A 17776-nucleotide genomic window follows, 5' to 3' on the forward strand; every position below is an offset into this window, starting at 1 on the left:
CATGGGGAAATAAGAAGAGCATGCTATCTCTCCCCCCACCCCCAATGTTTTTGTACTATGCTATGCTACACTGAGGGGGACGCAGGTGGCACTGTGGGTTAAACCACAGAGCCTAGGACTTGCCGATCAGAAGGTCGACGGTTCGAATCCCCGCGATGGGGTGAGCTCCTGTTGCTCGGTTCCTGCTCCTGCCAACCTAGCAGTTCGAAAGCACGTCAAAGTGCAAGTCTGGCGGGAAGGTGAACGGCGTTTTTGTGTGCTGCTCTGGTTCGCCAGAAGTGGCTTAGTCATGCTGGCCACATGACCCGGAAGCTGTACGCCAGCTCCCTGAGCCAATAAAGCGAGATGAGCGCCGCAACCCCAGAGTCAGTCACGACTGGACCTAATGGTCAGGGGTCACTTTACGCTTTACCGTTATGCTTCACTGAAATGCTTAAATGCTTCTTTGAATCTTCCTGCCACACTTGCCATCCTCTCCTGCCACACCATTGTGGTGCATCCCCAACTCACAAGCCACTCCATACTCACAAGTTGCCAAAGCTGCTCTTGGGCACTTTCTGTGTCATCCTAATCAACTGCTGAAGGTAGTTGTGCAAATGAAAAGGGATGGACCCCCACATAGCCTGGGACTACAACAAGGTGCAATAAGCAGTTAACATTTAAGACATCCATAAAGTTGGATGCCCATTTGGCCAAAACACCAGATTCTGAGCTTAGCTGGTCACACATATACCATGCAGGATGAAATGATGTTTGTTATTTTCCTGCCTTAAATGACTGCTCTATCTTTGGGGACAGGAGCTTCATTGGAGAAAGGATTCTTTGCTTGTATCCTCTGGGCATCTCGCTTAGCCTCTCAGCTCTTAGCATTGTACACTGCACTCGGTTTCCAGAGCAATCTTGTAATGCTCCCAGGGCCTAATAATTTCTTCCCTGCAGGCAAAGCAAGGAAATATAGGAAGTGATAGCAGTCCCAGCACACAAAAGGATCTCTCTTATTCTTAACTGTTGCTTACCAAGAACAAACCTTGGTGACAGCTAGGGAAGGGGGGAGAATTCAATTTAGTTCACATTTAATGACAAAACCTACTTAATTCATGCTTTCCGAAACATGGGAACCAAAATACCTGCCATCCTTCAAAATTCAAACTCTGTCGCATTTTTGCAAAATAAAAAATCAAGATTCCCTGTGCTCTGCTCCACTCCCTCTTTCTTCCTGCCCAGGGTAGCCCTATCTTCTGCCTGCACCTCAGAGCTGGGGCAGCAGCCTCTACTCCTCCTTGTTTGCTCTCCAGCAACCACTACAAGCTGCCCAAGGGAAGAGGGTGGTAGCGATGGCCAGGGAGAGGTCAGGGAGAAGCCAGGGAGAGGCAACAGAATGGTCCCTTGCAGCTGCAGTAGCCGCTACCACCACCACCTAGGACAAGCACCTTCTCAACCTCCTTCCCAAGCTTGGCGATGGTGGCACTGGTGGAGCCGACCTTCTGATCAGCAAGTCCTAGGCTCTGTGGTTTAACACACAGCGCCATGCAAAGACTTAGTAAGGTTTTCTAATTTATATTTAGACACACACACACACACACACACACACACTCTTACCATCTGCTTTTGAAAGTCCCATTGCCCCCCAAATAATAATAACAATAATAATCCAGTTTGTCCTGTGGCATAAGGGGTTGCTCCTGGAGGACCAAACTAGATGCTTTGGTTAAAGATGCAGCAAAAGATGCAACTATGTATCTTTGGCTGTGTTCATACCATATTTAAAGGCACACAGGGGTCACACCCATACTACACATTTAAAAATCCTGGCTTCCCTCAAAGAGGCATGAGAATTCATCCTTCACAGTTCCTAGAATCCTTAACAAACTACAGTCCCTAGGATTCAATGGGGGAAGTCTCGTGTGTATTGAATTTGCTTTGATTGCATAGCATGGGCTGCTGGAGAGATGCCTTCTGCACAGCACAGTTCTGCACCTCTGGCATTTAAAGCGCAGGGCTTCCCCCTAGGAGAATCCTTGGAACTTTAGTTTACCCCTACAATTCCCAGCCCCCTTAAAAACTACAGTTCCCAGGATCCATTGGGGGAACTGTGAATTTGACAGCAATTCATTACAGGTGTGTGGGGTGGAGGATCCCTACTGGGAAGGCAGCACTTGGGAAGGGGAGGCTGTTCTCTCCACTTGTCTCTTCAGATAGGATCCATTCATCATGCAGTGAGTTCTGTTTCTATGTATTGTTTTGCTTCTAGTTTTTTATGGTTTTAAATTTATTTATTTATACTCAAGTTATTGGAATGGGAGTGCTGCAACTCTCAGGTCCTGTTTGCAGGCCTGCAAGGGTCCAGAATCCTGTCTGCAAACAGGACCTGAGAGCAGCAGTTGTCCCATTCCAGCAAATGGTGGGTACAAATGCTTTAGAACATGAGAAGAGCCTGCTGGATTGGGCCAATGGCCCATCTAGTCCAGTATCCGTCTTTCACAGTGGCCAGCCAGATGCCAATAGAAGGTCTGTAAGCAGGACCTGGGCAAAACATTCCTCACCCCCTGCAGTTCCCAACAACTGGCTTTCAGAAGCATAGTGATTCCAACAAGAGGAGGTAGAACATAGCCAACTCAGCATCTAGAAACTGATAGTCTGACCCTGAAGGAATTTTCCTAATCCTTTTAGAAAGTTGGTAGATACTTTAAAATGCACTGGTGGAGGAAATAGGGACAGTCCAGGCTCAAATGAGAACCTGGCTGGCTTTTCTAATTTTGGGACTGTCCCTGGTTAATAGAGTGCGTTGGAGAGTGCATTGTTCTGACTGAGTGCTAAAGAATGGGTTTTCTTGGGGAAAGACAAAACTGCTCAGACCCATGGCTAGAAAGCACAGGACAAGAGGAAAACTGCTCAGACCTGCCCTTTCTATGCATGGGACAAATGGAAATGTGGATGAGCCCTAGCTCTAGTCAAGAGGACTTTAGACAGTCCTACTTAGAGATGCTGGAGGTTTTATTTGAGGATTTAATGGAGCCTTATGGGTTGAATCCAACTAAGTTTTTACCCACAGTTTCCCCACTGAAATTAATGGACCTATATTAGCCACATTCTACTTTGAGTAGAACCAACAATGAATACATGCAAAGCTCTATTACTGATCCAACACCCTTCCCAGTGATTACAAAATAGTAGCTCAAGGCAGCTATCTGTTTTCTGTAGTGAAAGTAGTGTGGTAGTCTTCTTAGTTATTTCTGAAAGAGTTTCCAAAGGAGCATCAGGAGTTGCTGATAATGTCTATTTATAATCGACAATAAATATCTGGTTGTAGAAGGTAGTTTTAATCTCTCTGAAGGCCTACATGAAAGACTTAGAAATATGTTTGCATTTGAACTGTCCCAAAAAACACTCATGCAAAACAACCCCCCAGAAAGCTATCATCATTATCTCTTGAAGTTGTAAGAAATATTTGCCTCTCGTCTTCTAAAGAGCAGTATCAAAAAAAGGAAAATGGATTTTGCAGAGTACATAAGAGAAATCACTTCCATTTGTGGGCTTCAACACTTGGCTTCTCTCCATGTGTTTGTGATGAGGGCAAGCCGAATGTAGGAAGCTGGATTGGAAGGAAGTCTTTTATGTACCACTGTATTTTCACCAGTATACGATAATTACATCAGGCCACTGAACCCACTTGAGTTGAGATCAGAGTAATAGGGAAAGGACTGTGGCACTGTACAGAGCACATGCTTTTGCATGCAAAACGGCACAGATGATGGTGGTGGTGGTGGTGATTTCAGTCGACACATAAGGAGTCACCAAGGAACTTGCAGGATCTTAAAGCATGACATAAAGATATCAGAAAAAAGAACAGTGCATTGTAATAAAAGCAGAACAGCAAGCCCAATTTGTTCATTTGCCAGCATGATTTGGATTCCAGTGGGCATTTGTTCCTCTGCAAACCAGCAAAACTCACTGCAATGCCAGCCTGGGAAAACACCCATTTCCAGGTGTGGTTTGAATATAAACAATGCCTGCAAATGGCCAGCTTCAAAGGGGCTTGCTGTCAAAGCCCATCCGTGATGTCAGTGAGCTGTGCTTACAAAGAATCAGGGCACACTTGAAGTTCCCCCAATGTTCCATCACAGCTCCATTTTATATGACATCTGGTGTACAGCCAGTGGGTGTGGTTTAAAGAAAACGGGCCAGACAAGGAACCCTGCCATGCCTGCTTAAGCCCATGGGCCAGAGGTTGCTCACAGCATACTAAAAGTTTGAAATAGAGAGTTATATGGTCTTGGGAGGCTCACTGATTTCCTGCAAAAGGTTCGAACACTGCTAAAACCATTGCTTACAATTTAATACAGTGTTTTAGTATGTCTTCCCTGCTGTGTGTATCATCAGCCAAACTGAACTCCTGTGGTCTCAGGGCTGCATTTGAATCTACTCAATGGAATGTGAAATCCCATTTTCTTTTTCTTTTTTTTCCTGTCATTGGGATTCCATGATGGGGCAGGATGGAATTTTAAATGCTGGTTTCTCCTTTCTGGGCCAGCAATTCAGAGAAGAAGAGCACTACCAGAAGAAAAATTGGCAACCCTACCTGGGGCTAACAAATTTGAGCTATGTTTTCCATACTTGTTCCCCATCAACTCTCATCAGCCACTCACCCTTTTTTTTATGTAAAAAGGCAGAGACACACAACCCAGTTCACCCATAATAACACAGATGCAGGGAGAATAAATATAGCTGCCCTATTTGTGCTCTCCTGTGAACCTTGAGGTTCAGGTTTCACACAGGTGTTTGCACCATTTATCCTAGACCAGAGATGGGAAACCTGTGGTTCTCCGATTATTGTTGGACTCCAGCTCAGCTCCAGCCAAGGATGTTGACAGCAACTTCTGGAGGGTCACAGTCTGTCCTGTGGGAGGAAGAGAAGGAGGCAGAGTGGGTTATTCTTAAGGAGAGAATGCATAGCTAGCTCACTCCCAGTGCATCTAGGCTGGCCCTCACCCAGCTAGCCACTCGGGTGCCCAGTGTGGCGCGTGCATCCTGCAGCTGGGGGCGGGACGAGCTGCCTATTGGGGCAGGACGAGCCAAGGCAGGGTGCACTGTGTGGAGCCTCTCCACAGCCTCCCCCTCAGCTGTAGGGTGGCTGAGGCGATGGGCAGACACAAGCAGCGCGGAGCTTGCAGGCAGTTCGCCCGCCACCTCCCCCTCAGGAGAGACGCATGGCTCAGGCACACTGCAGGCCCGCAGTGTGGCAACCAGTGCCTCGTGCCTCACACCTCACCTATCTACCAGTGGCAAAGGAAGGGGGGGGGTCCGTCGGGGGCGGGAGTTATTTTTTCCAAAAAAAAAAGGGTCATGAGCCCAATTTTTATTTATTCATTTTATTTTTGCCATTTTGTCACACACACCCCTCAGTGATGACACCCGGGGTGGCCCGCACCCACCTCACCCCCCCCCCTTCCTACACCACTGCCCTCACCACATCATATGGTCTGGTGGGTCTGGTTAGCTCCTATAATCAATGGATTTTTGCATGTTAATTCTGCACATTCAGTGGATTTCATGATGTTTTGGTATTGTAAGATGATTTATTGTATTTAAGGTTTCCACTTCATTTGCATAGCAGCCAACCTCTAGGGGCTGAGGTCCCTTCAGCCCCCCAATAAAATATTTGAGGGCTCCAGAGCCCCCAAAATTGATGAGCATTGCCATTCAAATGGAGTGTGTGTGTGCCTCATGTCATGTGATCAGTTATGCAGGACGGGGCTTACCTATTCCCCTCCCCATCTTCAATATTTTATTGAAGTTGGCATCCCTGTTCACTTGCCTAGATTTTGCATTTATATGGTATTGCTTAATTTTGCTGGATTTGGGGAGACATTGGAAGCTGCCTTATACTGAGTCAAACCACTAGCTCACCAAGCACAGTATCGTTTAATTTATTTATTCATTTTTAAAATATATATATATATCATTATTTCATTTTAAAAACATCAAAGTGGTTTACAACAAAAATGCATAAAGCCACACAGTAAGAACTGTCTCTAGAAGTCTACATTGACTTTCAGACAGTCTCTCCCAGCCTTACCAGGAGATACCAGGGATTGAACCCGGGACCTTCTGCATGCAAAGCAGGTGTTCTACCTCTCAACTAGGGCCCTTCCCAACAACATAAATCTCTTTCTGATCTCTTTCTTGATGAAAAGTGGTACAAAAATATTTGTATGAATGAATTAAACATTTGAACAAAATATATTAGAAGTAGGGGGAAAAGGCCTATGCTAGTGGTTCCCAAACTATTTCCCCTATGGACCTCTTGGAAATTTCCAAGAAATTTGGCAGACCACTTAATGATATTTCTGCTTGTTTTAGCGATTACAGTGAAGTGTTCTAGATGCTCTGTGGGGGTTTTTAATTGTATTTTTATTTCTTCCTTTATTTCTTGTGTTGCATTTTACTTTATTAGACCTTGAATTCCATAGAATTCAAACTGTAATGCAATATAAGAAATAAAAGAAGCAACAAAAGAAGGATGAAGTCTGAAGAAGTGTGCATGCACACAAAAGCTTGTACCCAGAACAAACTTAGTTGGTCTCTAAGGCGCTACTGGACAATTTTTTTGTTTTTTTATTTATTTCAACAAAAATACTGTTAAATATAATCATGAGTATTCATTGCAGACATGCCACGGACCACCTGAAGGAAGCTCAGTGGTCCACAGGCCACAGTTTGGGAGCCCCTGGACCCTGCTAAGAATTTTGTAAAGTGAGAAATTGCATGTTAACCTTTCCTTCTTCCTCCACCCCAACTTCCTGTCTTCTACAGAGATCCAAAATAGCTGTCTATGAGAAAATGTGGTCGTATATGAAGTCGGCAGAGCCATCTGTATTTGCCAAAACAACAGCGGACGGGGTAGCCCGCGTGAGGAAATCTAAGGGGAAGTTTGCCTTCCTGCTCGAATCGACCATGAATGAGTACATTGAACAACGGAAGCCTTGTGACACAATGAAAGTTGGTGGGAACCTGGATTCCAAAGGCTATGGTGTAGCAACTCCCAAAGGCTCAGCATTAAGGTGGGTGGAATAATATAACAATATCCATGTTGTTATAGTATTCCACCTACCCTGATGTATTGTGTTGTCTTTTTCTTTCTTGTGGATTTGAGGTAAACTTAAAAAAGTTTTCAAAAAAAAATCAGTATTCCATGAAGTTAAATAAGACGGTAAATTATGGTTTCATTGACTTTAATGCATCCATTTTTTTTCTAAATGTTCTCTCCGTGTTGTCCTTTCCGATTGTTTGTTGCTGTTTTTAATTTTACAGTCCAGTGGCTTTTTTCAATTTAAATGGTAAAAGCCCAAGTTAAAAACCGCCATACGTGACGGGTGTTAATTGCATGACGTGGTGTTCTCGTCGCCTCTTTTTTTAAAATCCCCTCCTCCTCCTCCTCCTCCTCCTTCTCCTCCTCCTCCTCCTTCTTCTTATTTTTTCTCAAAAAACAATTTCCCCATCCCGCACACTTCCGTTTTTTAAGCAAATGTTTAGATCCTCCATGCCACCTTTCCAATATTTAAACCCTGTTATTTGCTGTAACAAACACGTTCTCTATATAGCTCCACCTCCCTGTGAAAAACCAAAAAGAAAAAAAAAGTGAAAGAGAGAGAGAGAGAGAGAAAAGAGGAAACAAAAATTACCGGCCAATTTGTCCTCCTTCTGCTCCTTTCTTTATACGTTTTTTAACGACTTTAACCGAGCATCTGTGCATTATTCTTACGAGTTATGTTTTATCGTTTCAAGAAATGCTGTTAACCTGGCAGTATTAAAACTGAATGAGCAAGGCCTCTTGGACAAATTGAAAAACAAATGGTGGTACGACAAAGGAGAGTGCGGCAGCGGGGGAGGTGACTCCAAGGTCAGCCTCAATGTCACCACAATCGGGTACCTTAGTCAAGAGTAATCGGCAAGGCTGTTATTTTATGCATCAGGGAAAAAAGAGCCTGGAAGATGAGAAACCATCTTGAAACCATCTTGTTCAAGTCACTTGCTTGTCCAGTAGCTTGCAAGGCTCAGGGAGGGGGGATTTCTTTTCTTCTTCCCCCCTTCCTTTGCACTGCTACCGTTGCAATCAATCCTGGGTCCTTATTTAACTAACAGAGAGAAAGAGAGGAGAAACCAGACTGAGGGTTTCATCCAATGCTTGTCATACTCAAAGTTGGCCCACTGAAATTAGTGGGCATGGTTAACTGAGGTCTGTTAATGGCATTGGGTCTGCTCCGAGTATAACTTCTTTGGATGCAATCCAAGGAATCCTCTCTTGTTGCATTCATTGAGTTGGATGTGGTTATATGATGGGTTATGGATTGAGTGGGATGGGTTATACGAGTCTCTGCTTATACACCAGCGGTTTTTACTGAGCCAGTCTGTCCCCGTTTGTATGTGGCCTCTGGTAGGTGCGGCAGGCAGATATGTTTCAAGGATTCACTCTTCAGATCCCAGCCAGGGTTGCCAAATGTTAGCCTTGTATCTTGGTTGCATATGTAGCACAGGGCACTGAGTATTTCCAAAAAAATCAGAGTTCAGATACAGTATGTAAATAAGCTTGTTTGAAAATAAGTTTTGTGTGTGTGTGTGTGTGTGTGTGTGTGTGTTCGAATGTGTTAGATTGCCAAGACCTTTGCTGAAAATGAATTACTAATTTTCTCAAGTTACATATTAAACACTAAGAAAATGAGGAGGAGGAGTATTTAAGTTTAGAAAGATACATTTTAAAAATCATATTGTTTCTGGATTTGCTGGCTCTTTAAGCTGATAATTTTTCATTGCTAATTTTTAATACATATTGTTGTATATAATTCAGGTTAATAGATATTAGGATAGTTAAATAACCAGATGCTCAGTTTGTGATTTGTTAGAAAGAAAGAAACAATATCCACGTTGAATTTTTAAAGACATATTTTTAAAATAGGGTTGCTACTTCCTTCCCTGACAAAATACCCCATGCCTTCGAGATTTGCAGACCTTCCAAGTGTCCCTGTTTACCAGGAACAGGCCCGGATTTACTGAAGCCGTCCCAGTTTCTGATTTAATCCCAGAATGTCCCACTTTTCTTTAGGACATCCTTATTTTCACTGGAGAAATGTTGGAGAGTATGGTATTATGTGACCCAAGGAGATAAGCAGCTTTGCAACCTTTAGATGACACCCGAAGGCAGCCCTGTACAGTGGTACCTCGGGATGAGAACGGGATCCGTTCCAGAGCCCCGTTCGCATCCCGAACAGAATGTAAGACGCAATAGCGGGTTGCGTTTCGCTGCTTCCACGCATGTACGTGATGTCATTTTGACCGTCTGCACATGCATGCGTGGCGAAACCTGGAAGTAATGCGCTCCGTTACTTCCGGGTCGCCGTGGAGTGCAACCCGAAAGTGCTCAATCTGAAGCGTATTTATCCCAAGGTATGACTGTATAGGAAAGTAGGGCATCCCTATTCTCATTGGAGATGTGTTGAATGCTATAGATTTGCCTAAAAGGTGCATAGACGTTTTCCCCACCAGCAGGTATTGTAATGATGCTATGCAGTTAGGCATTGGGGTGTGCATTGTTTGAGGGTGCATAAACCCATGGCTTGTTCCTGCAATACAATGCATGTTTCAGTTTCACAGCCCTTTGTCAAATCTAATAACCCAGCTAGGAAAGGGATATTTCATTAAATTAATCCCATTAATTGAAAAGTAATACCCTGAAGAATTCCATTAAATTCTCTGGGCTGCTGTTCCTCTCCCCCCCTGCATGCAATCTACTCTTTAAAAAAAAGAGCCAACAATAATTTGTAATTACTTTCTGTAGTTAACCAACCCACTTGCAGGAAGATTATTGATGGGGAAACGTGCAGGCAGTTAATACAGCTCCCCCCTGAATTTCTTCATAAATGATGCTTCTATCAGCAGAGCAAGTGCAATAATCATTTACTTTAATCATATTGGATAGCAGCAAAAGCTGTATATGATTAAAACAAAGGAAGTTTTATGCCATTTTCTTCACTTCTCTAGTCATTACCACCGGGAATAAAAGCTAGGGTTGGGGAAATATCCAAGTATACATTTGAGCTCAAAGGCTTATTCCGTAGCCCAACCTTTACTATAGTGTAACCGATGTTTCTGAAATACTTAAATCCCCTCTTGTTCATACTGTCATATTAGGTAAGGTGTCCAGAAGGAGTAGAATTTGAAGCAGATCACAACCTTCTTTTGAGAGTCTAGGTAAAAAGATATTTTACTGCTTCTGAATAATATGATGTGGCTGGTTGGTTGGTTTTACATTTATATCCTCTCATTCCTCCAAGGAGCACAGAGTGGGGGAGGGGCATACACAGTTCTCCCCTTCCCTCATTTTATCCTTACAGAACAAACATGTGAGGTAAGTTAGACTGACATGTGAGGTAAGTTAGACTGAGGTAAGTTACCTCACAAATGTGAGGTAAGTTATAATAATAATAATAATAATAATAATAATAATGTATTTATACCCCACCCTCCCCGGCCAAGACTGGGCTCAGGGCGGCTAACGCTGAATAGAAATACAGTAAAAACATTATTAAAAAACAACAACAACAAAAACCAGTTGATTAAAATGTAAGTTAGAATACAGTTTAAAATGCAGCTTAAAATGCAGCCTCGTTTTAGTGGTAGCCTATAGATCAAAGCCATAAGGGGGGAAAACGTCAAATATTCACGGGGCCAATTATCCATGCTGGTCCTACATGGGTCAGCAAAAAGAGCCAAGGGAAAATTTATATACAAATCCCATATAAGGGGTTCCATTAAAAAAGAGGGGGAGTTAGACTGAGTGGGGGTTTGAACTCTGGTCTCCTAGGGCCTAGTCTGTTGCTCTAACCACTACACTATATTGGCTCTCAGTGGATAGTATTCACGATGACCATATAGTGCCTCCATAATCAAAGGCACTATGCCTCTGAATACCAGTCACTGAGGAACAATGGTGGGAGCAAGCTATTGCTTTCTTTTCCAGCTTGTGGGCATCCTAGATGCATCCAACTGGTCAATCTCAGAGCCAGGGTGCTGCATTGGACAGGATCTTAACCTAGCAGGACTGTTTTTTCCTAATAAGTCAGATTCTGTTCATTCATGCCAAGCAGAGGAGAATGCTGGCCCTACTTGTCATCTGGTTTGGTCACTGTGAGAACAGGATGCTGGACTGATGAAGATGCATGGCTTTTCTTATGCTTAAAAAAACCAAATATAGACTTCAGTTATAACATGGAGATGCAGCTGAAAGTCCAGGTTCCAAATCCAGCCACCAAAACATTCCATTTGGCTTCCAGCAAAGCTCTGCATGACTCAAAGGCACTCACACAATGTGAAAGCTTTGTACCTCACCCTTGCTTGCAAAGATAAAATAAGCATTGGCTTATCAAACCTGGGATGTGGGTGGCACTGTGGGTTAAACCACAGAGCCTAGGACTTAGAATCATAGAATCATAGAGTTGGAAGAGACCACAAGGGCCATCGAGTCCAACCCCCTGCCAATCAGGAAACACCATCAGAGCACTCCTGACATATGGTTGTCAAACCTCTGCTTAAAGACCTCCAAAGAAGGAGACTCCACCACACTCCTTGGCAGCAAATTCCACTGTCGAACAGCTCTTACTGTCAGGAAGTTCTTCCTAATGTTTAGGTGGAATCTTTTTTCTTGTAGTTTGGAACCATTGCTCCGTGTCCGCTTCTCTGGAGCAGCAGAAAACAACCTTTCTCCCTCCTCTATGTGACATCCTTTTATATATTTGAACATGGCTATCATATCACCCCTTAACCTCCTCTTCTCCAGGCTAAACATGCCCAGCTCTCTTAGCCGTTCTTCATAAGGCATCGTTTCCAGGCCTTTGACCATTTTGGTTGCCCTCCTCTGGACACGTTCCAGTTTGTCAGTGTCCTTCTTGAACTGTGGTGCCCAGAACTGGACACAGTACTCCAGGTGAGGTCTTACCAGAGCAGAATACAGTGGCACTTGCCAATCAGAAGGTCGGCGGTTTGAATCCCCGTGACGGGGTGAGCTCCCATTGCTCGGTCCCAGCTCCTGCCAACCTGGCAGTTCGAAAGCACGTCAAAGTGCAAGTAGATAAATAGGTACCGCTCTGGCGGGAAGGTAAACGGTGTTTCCCTGCAATGCTCTAGTTCGCCAGAAGTGGCTTAGACATGCTGGCCACATGACCCGGAAGCTGTACACCGGCTCCCTCGCCCAATAATGCGAGCTGAGCACCGCAACCCCAGTGTTGGCCACGACTGGACCTAATGGTCAGGGGTCCCTTTACCTTTACCTTTACCTGTCAAACCTAAGAATGTGACGTAACCAACATACAAAACAAGGGTCCATATAGAAAGCAAAACTGTATCCACAGCAAGAACATCCACAGCAAGGAAAACAAAATCTAGACACTATGCCTGGACAGAAAAGAAAGTGTTAGTCTATGTGTCCTAAACACACACACACCACCACCACCCCATAATGTTAGGGAAAATGTTCCACAATCAGGGCATTATTTTGGAAAAGTTCATCCATGGTTGCCATCCGTTCTTTCTATGTCAGGTTTGGGGAACTTGTTGTTAGGGATTTGGGTGAGATTCGATTCAGTCAGTTCAGTTCACAGTACAAAGCGAACCCATCTAATTCATATTTTCCAATGCAATGTGCAAACCAAAACACAGCCCTTCTTTGAAATTTGCACTTCTCTTAGTTTTGTAGTGTGGTTGTCCAGCCAAGTAATACAATACAGCTCACATCTTTTGCAGGGGTCACATTCCAGGAATGGCAATTATATGCAAAAGTACAAGCCACCCCCTTGAAACTGTCCCCTCATGAAAAGCCTTACCCAGAGCCAGAGAACCAGACAGGTCTTACCTACTCCCTCCAAGCAATGTATAGGGTTTTTATGCTCTCAGACTTGGTTAGCAGGCTCTGAGTTTGCTCAAGGCTCTCAATATATTAGAGGGCTGTCCAAGTTCCTATGAGATCTCTCCCATCCAGAATCCATACAAGAGCTTCCCAGAGCCTTGTAAACTAGTTTCAGAGCTTAAAAGTTATTTCCATGCCAGGAAGACTCTGTGCAAAAAGAGCTTTTTAGCTCTCCACCTTCCATGCATCTAATTTGTGTGATTTTAGCCAGCCAGCTTTCAAACACGTAAAATTCAAATTGCACATGCTAAGCAAGCAGGAGCTGAGAGTTACCTGTATGTACAAAAATTCATATACAGTAGTGGGGCAAATTTTGGATTAAAGTGCACATACTTGTGAAAATGCATGTACTTGGCGTGCTTTGGTCCATGGGGTCATGAAGAGTCAGACACAACTAAACGACAACAACAACAATAACTTGTGAAAATGACATATGAAAATACATTATATTAGGGGAAATTGCATTGCAAAAATGTGTTAGGCAAAGTTGCATACAAACATTAGGTAAAGGTAAAGGGACCCCTGACCATTAGGTCCAGTCGTGACCATCGCCACTTCTTGTGGCAATAAATTAAGTGAATTAATTATGCAGGAACTTCTGTTAAGCAGGGGAAGTAAACAAACAAACAAAACAGTAGAAATGCCCAAGTGTTTGGGTGCTTCGGAGGAGCTCTTTGAATTTGACCATCTGTGCTGGCCAAATGCTCTCAGCATTAATCTGGTGCTTGTTTACCCTTTATATAAAATGGAAATGGAAATAAGAACCTATATTTCCCTGTTCTGAACCAGCAAATTGCTCCCTTGTTTGTTTGTTTGTTTGTTTGCTTGCTTGCTTGCTTGCTTGCTTGCTTGCTTGCTTGCTTGCTTGCTTGCTTGCTTGCTTGCATTATTGTGTGTTTGTTTTGAGCACAGAAGCTCTAAACCTCCATCATCCAGGCCAAGTCACCTGGGAATATAATATGGGTCAAGCCAGTTGTTGGTGCCAGATGTGTACACATTTTCATCAAAGAATTAACGGTGCCCTTTAAAACTGCTTAAAGGCTGGCATCATGTTGCTTTTTGATATAAAAAGAAACAGAAATAGGCCTCCCCCAATTTTCTTATTTTCTTTTTTCTTTGTTTGGTCCCTCTTGGGCAAATGTTTTGGAGACATCTTTTGGCACTGCCCATAGCTTCTGCTCAAAGTAGCTTCTTTTTCTAAAGTGACAGTTTATAAACATTTAATATTGCAGACAGTAATGTCTTTGTGTACAACACTTTAAAAGCATTTATTCCCTACTGTAAATAAGACAGTTCAGCCGCACTTGTTCAAGCAATATTCCCCTCTCCACCTCCAAAATTGCACATCCTTCAAGGAAATGCTCCAGAGTTGGCTTCAGGATTTTACAAGACACAGGGCAAGCAGATCAAGAATTCTCTTGCTCTCCTTTCAACCTTCCCAGGTGACTAGTCCTTTTGAAGTGGTGGGTTCCTGACTGGTCTTGGCAGCCCAGCAAATGTTGAATGGTACTACCATCCTCTGGAGTTGCCCATTAATATCCTCAGTGTCTAAGCTATATAGGGGAGGGCTGTAGCTCAGTGATAGAATCCATGCTTTGCATGCAGAATGTCCTGGGTTCAGTCCCTAGTGTCTCCATGTCAGGCTGGTAGGAATTTTTTTCTGAAACCCAGGAGAGCCACTAATAGTCAGTGTAGACAAATCTGAACTAGGTGTGTCAATAGTCTGACTTTTCATAAAACAGCTTCCTATGTTCCTATCATAATTCACACTTACCAGATTCATTCTTAAACCAGTTGCCCCAGGATTTTCATGGTAATTCCAGAACAACTTAAATTTCTTCTTTTAAATTATTTGACTTTCATTTGCATAGCGCCTTTCTATATTACTGCACACAAGGCGGTTTACAAGCTGAAGAAACAACAAAATAGACAACAAAGATCATATACCTAATAACAATCTGATCCAATACAAAAAAGTCGTAATAAAAACATAACTTTAAAATAAACAACATATAAAGCAATTGTCAGAGCTGCCCGAGGTCCCAGCTCACAAAGGACCAACGCCAGTTCGTTGTTATATACAAAAGTCTTTATTGAAGTTCAGTTTCGATTTCAAAGCCACGGCGCGCAGCTCTACGTCTCAAACTCTAGACCGCTGAAGCTCCGTCTGAATCTCCTCCCCCCAGACACCAGTTTAAGACTCTAGCCTTGCTCCACCTCTTCCTTTGCTCTTTCCTCCTCTGAGTCCGCCTGTCCGCTGGGGTCTTGCCCTTTCTAGACTCTTCTGACGCTGAGTCCCCTGAGTCTTCCCCCTGCCTCCGGCGGGCTTTAGGACCTGGTTCCCAATCCAGGTTTTCTGCTGTCCCGCGCGCCTGTACATTCGAACTTGGCGCGCGCGCCCAGCCGGCAACCTTTCTCCTGACCGTTACACTGCTCCTGTCACTGCTTCCCCCTTCGGGGAGGCTAGCTGGACCTGACTTCCCCTCCGTTCCCTCACTCTCCGATAGAGGCGTGGTCAGCCCTGACTCATCTTCTCTCCCTGCTGGAGGAGACGCTGGCCCTGATACATGGGACTCTTCCCCCCCACTACGCTCTGGTGGGGGAGCTGGTCCTGATCTCCCGCTGCTGCTTTGGGAGTCCCCGCTGGCCCCTTGCTTCTGGTGCATCCCCCCTGGGACCCCCCTGGCCCTGGCCCTCGGCGCCCCCCTCTGGGAATCTTCTGATTCGCTGGAGAAGCTCATGGAATCTCTCGTGCCACTGTCATACTCCCCTATGCTGCCCTCAGATTCTTCCCCTTCGCTCTCCATTTCCTCTCTCCCCTGTGCCTCTGCTCCTGAGCCCCTGACAGCAATATTCAATAATCCATTAGAATATAAAAGTAAACAGTAAAGTTAAATGTCAGCAAATAGTAATTAAACAGTTTCAATAAAAATTTAATAAATTATAATCAATGAAAATAATGGCAAGTCACAATTCATAAAATACCACAAATGGCCCAAGGTTTGGAAGGAATGGCCCAAGATTTTCCACCACCTGAGGATGATGATTCAAAAAATAAGAACATCAGCACTGCATACCTTATGAAAAAGTATCCTGTCCACCTTGCATACAAAAGGTGCTTGGTTTAATTCCTGGCATCTCCTGACAGGGATGGGAATAATTCCTGCCTGAAACCCTGGAAAGCTGCCGCCAAAACATGAGCTTTTTGGGCCAGTGGAATGACTCTGTGTAAGACAGCTTCCTGTGCTTAATGTGATCTATTTATTTATTCCAAATATTTCTATCCTGCTGTCCTGTTCAAAAAAACAAACAAACAAAACAAAAACCAACTTGAGGCACTGTGCAACAAATGTGGGAAATGATAACGCCACAGAAAAGAGAGAAGCAATCAAAAAGTTTGAAGTAAGGAGCACAGGAGCTAAAAACAGCATTCCACATTCTCATTCCCAAACCTAGACATATTGGGTAGTTTCCCAGTGTTGCTCCTATCCACAGTAGGTCCACTGAAAATAATGGGCATGCATGACTCACTTAGGTTATTTCATTTTAACTGAAAAGTTATAGGCAACCCTATTGGTCCTATACAGAAGAGGTCCATGCAAATCCCTGGTATTTTATGGCCTTGGCTTTTCCAGTTCGGTCCTCTTCCTGCTGTCACGTAGACACCATTACCCATATTTAAAACCCCTCCTCTAAAGCATAGAAACAAATGATCTCATGATAACAACTATTGAATTGCATAAATACATGAAACATCCCAGCATACACAAACACCTTCCTGCATTCATGCCAGAGCCCTTGCTGGATAACTACCATGATATTCTGTTAAATCAGCAGGACCTGTTTCCACATAATGGGCTTAAAATAGGGGAAAATGCATGCTTAATGACAGGTCTGTTTTTCTGACTTTTCCTCATGGGAGGCCCCCTACCTTCTCTGCTCCAAGGCTTCCTCCGCCTTTACATCTCTGGTTTGGCACTTCGTAATTTTGCACCTACCTACACTAATCTTTCATACCAAGTTCTTATTATGACCTTAAATAAGTATTTATTAACCCACACATTTCCTCCCACTCTGTGCTTCTCATGGTTGTGATGTATTGATAATAATAAAGTGACAGTCTGGTTAAATTTGACGCTCAGGGAATCTAATGTGGAAGGATCTCAGAGATTCTACTGAACACCTCTGTGAAACAGCAGAATGTGCACATGTCAGCAGCCTGCATGCAGTTGGCTCAAGTCAGTGTGAAAAGGTTGCTGGGCCTTAGGCCAAGCCAGACTCCTGTCCTTCCTTTGGAGGTGAATAATTTAATGCAATGATGGGGAACTGGATTTGGTCACCAGACCAGTCCTTCTCTTCCCCACCCCCTGCTGGCTAAGTTTGGCAGGGCTGCCCAACTCTCAGTCACCTGACAATCCCAATGACATCAGATGACCATTTTCACCCACGTGGCTTGGAATTAAGCTGTGTGGGTGCAAACCCCAATGATTAGCTACATTTGGGAGCTTGCAAAACCCATTTTGGCCCCATGATGTCTACTGCTGACCACACCTGCTATGTTATCAGGTGTAAGACAGGTGGACATTTGTCCAAAATGACTTTCTGGGCAAAATGAGGGTTGGTGGACCATAAAGCACATGGACCAGATATTTGTAGAGCAGGAGGTCCTAGGTTCAGTTCTTTCTGTCTCTAGTAAAAAGATCAGGTAGTAGATATTTATAGTCTCAGGCAACATGGAAGGCTTAAAAAGAGGATTAGATAAATTCATGAAGAATAAGACCTATCAGGCAACATTTGACCTCCAGTCTGCAGGGACCTCAC

The 17776-nt window shown here is 43.9% G+C and overlaps 1 protein-coding gene across 3 annotated transcripts in view; it reads left to right on the top strand.

Annotated features, from left to right (window-relative positions):
* The window catches only part of GRIA3 (glutamate ionotropic receptor AMPA type subunit 3), a 213384-nt gene that overhangs the window by 164245 nt on the left and 31363 nt on the right, over positions 1-17776 (top strand). Inside the window, exons 13-14 of one of the 3 annotated variants that reach the window (XM_081847981.1) lie at positions 6814-6962; positions 7786-9282. In XM_081847981.1, the coding sequence (XP_081704107.1) occupies positions 6814-6962; positions 7786-7945 (309 nt within the window). In that variant the 3' untranslated portion in view covers positions 7946-9282. Of the gene's footprint in view, positions 1-6813; positions 7062-7785; positions 9283-17776 lie in introns of those variants that run through there. The other 2 variants (XM_081847980.1, XM_081847982.1) reach the window with 2 other exon arrangements.

Source organism: Podarcis erhardii, assembly GCF_964252035.2.
Source record: "Podarcis erhardii genome assembly, chromosome: Z".
NCBI classification, from domain to species: domain Eukaryota; kingdom Metazoa; phylum Chordata; class Lepidosauria; order Squamata; family Lacertidae; genus Podarcis; species Podarcis erhardii.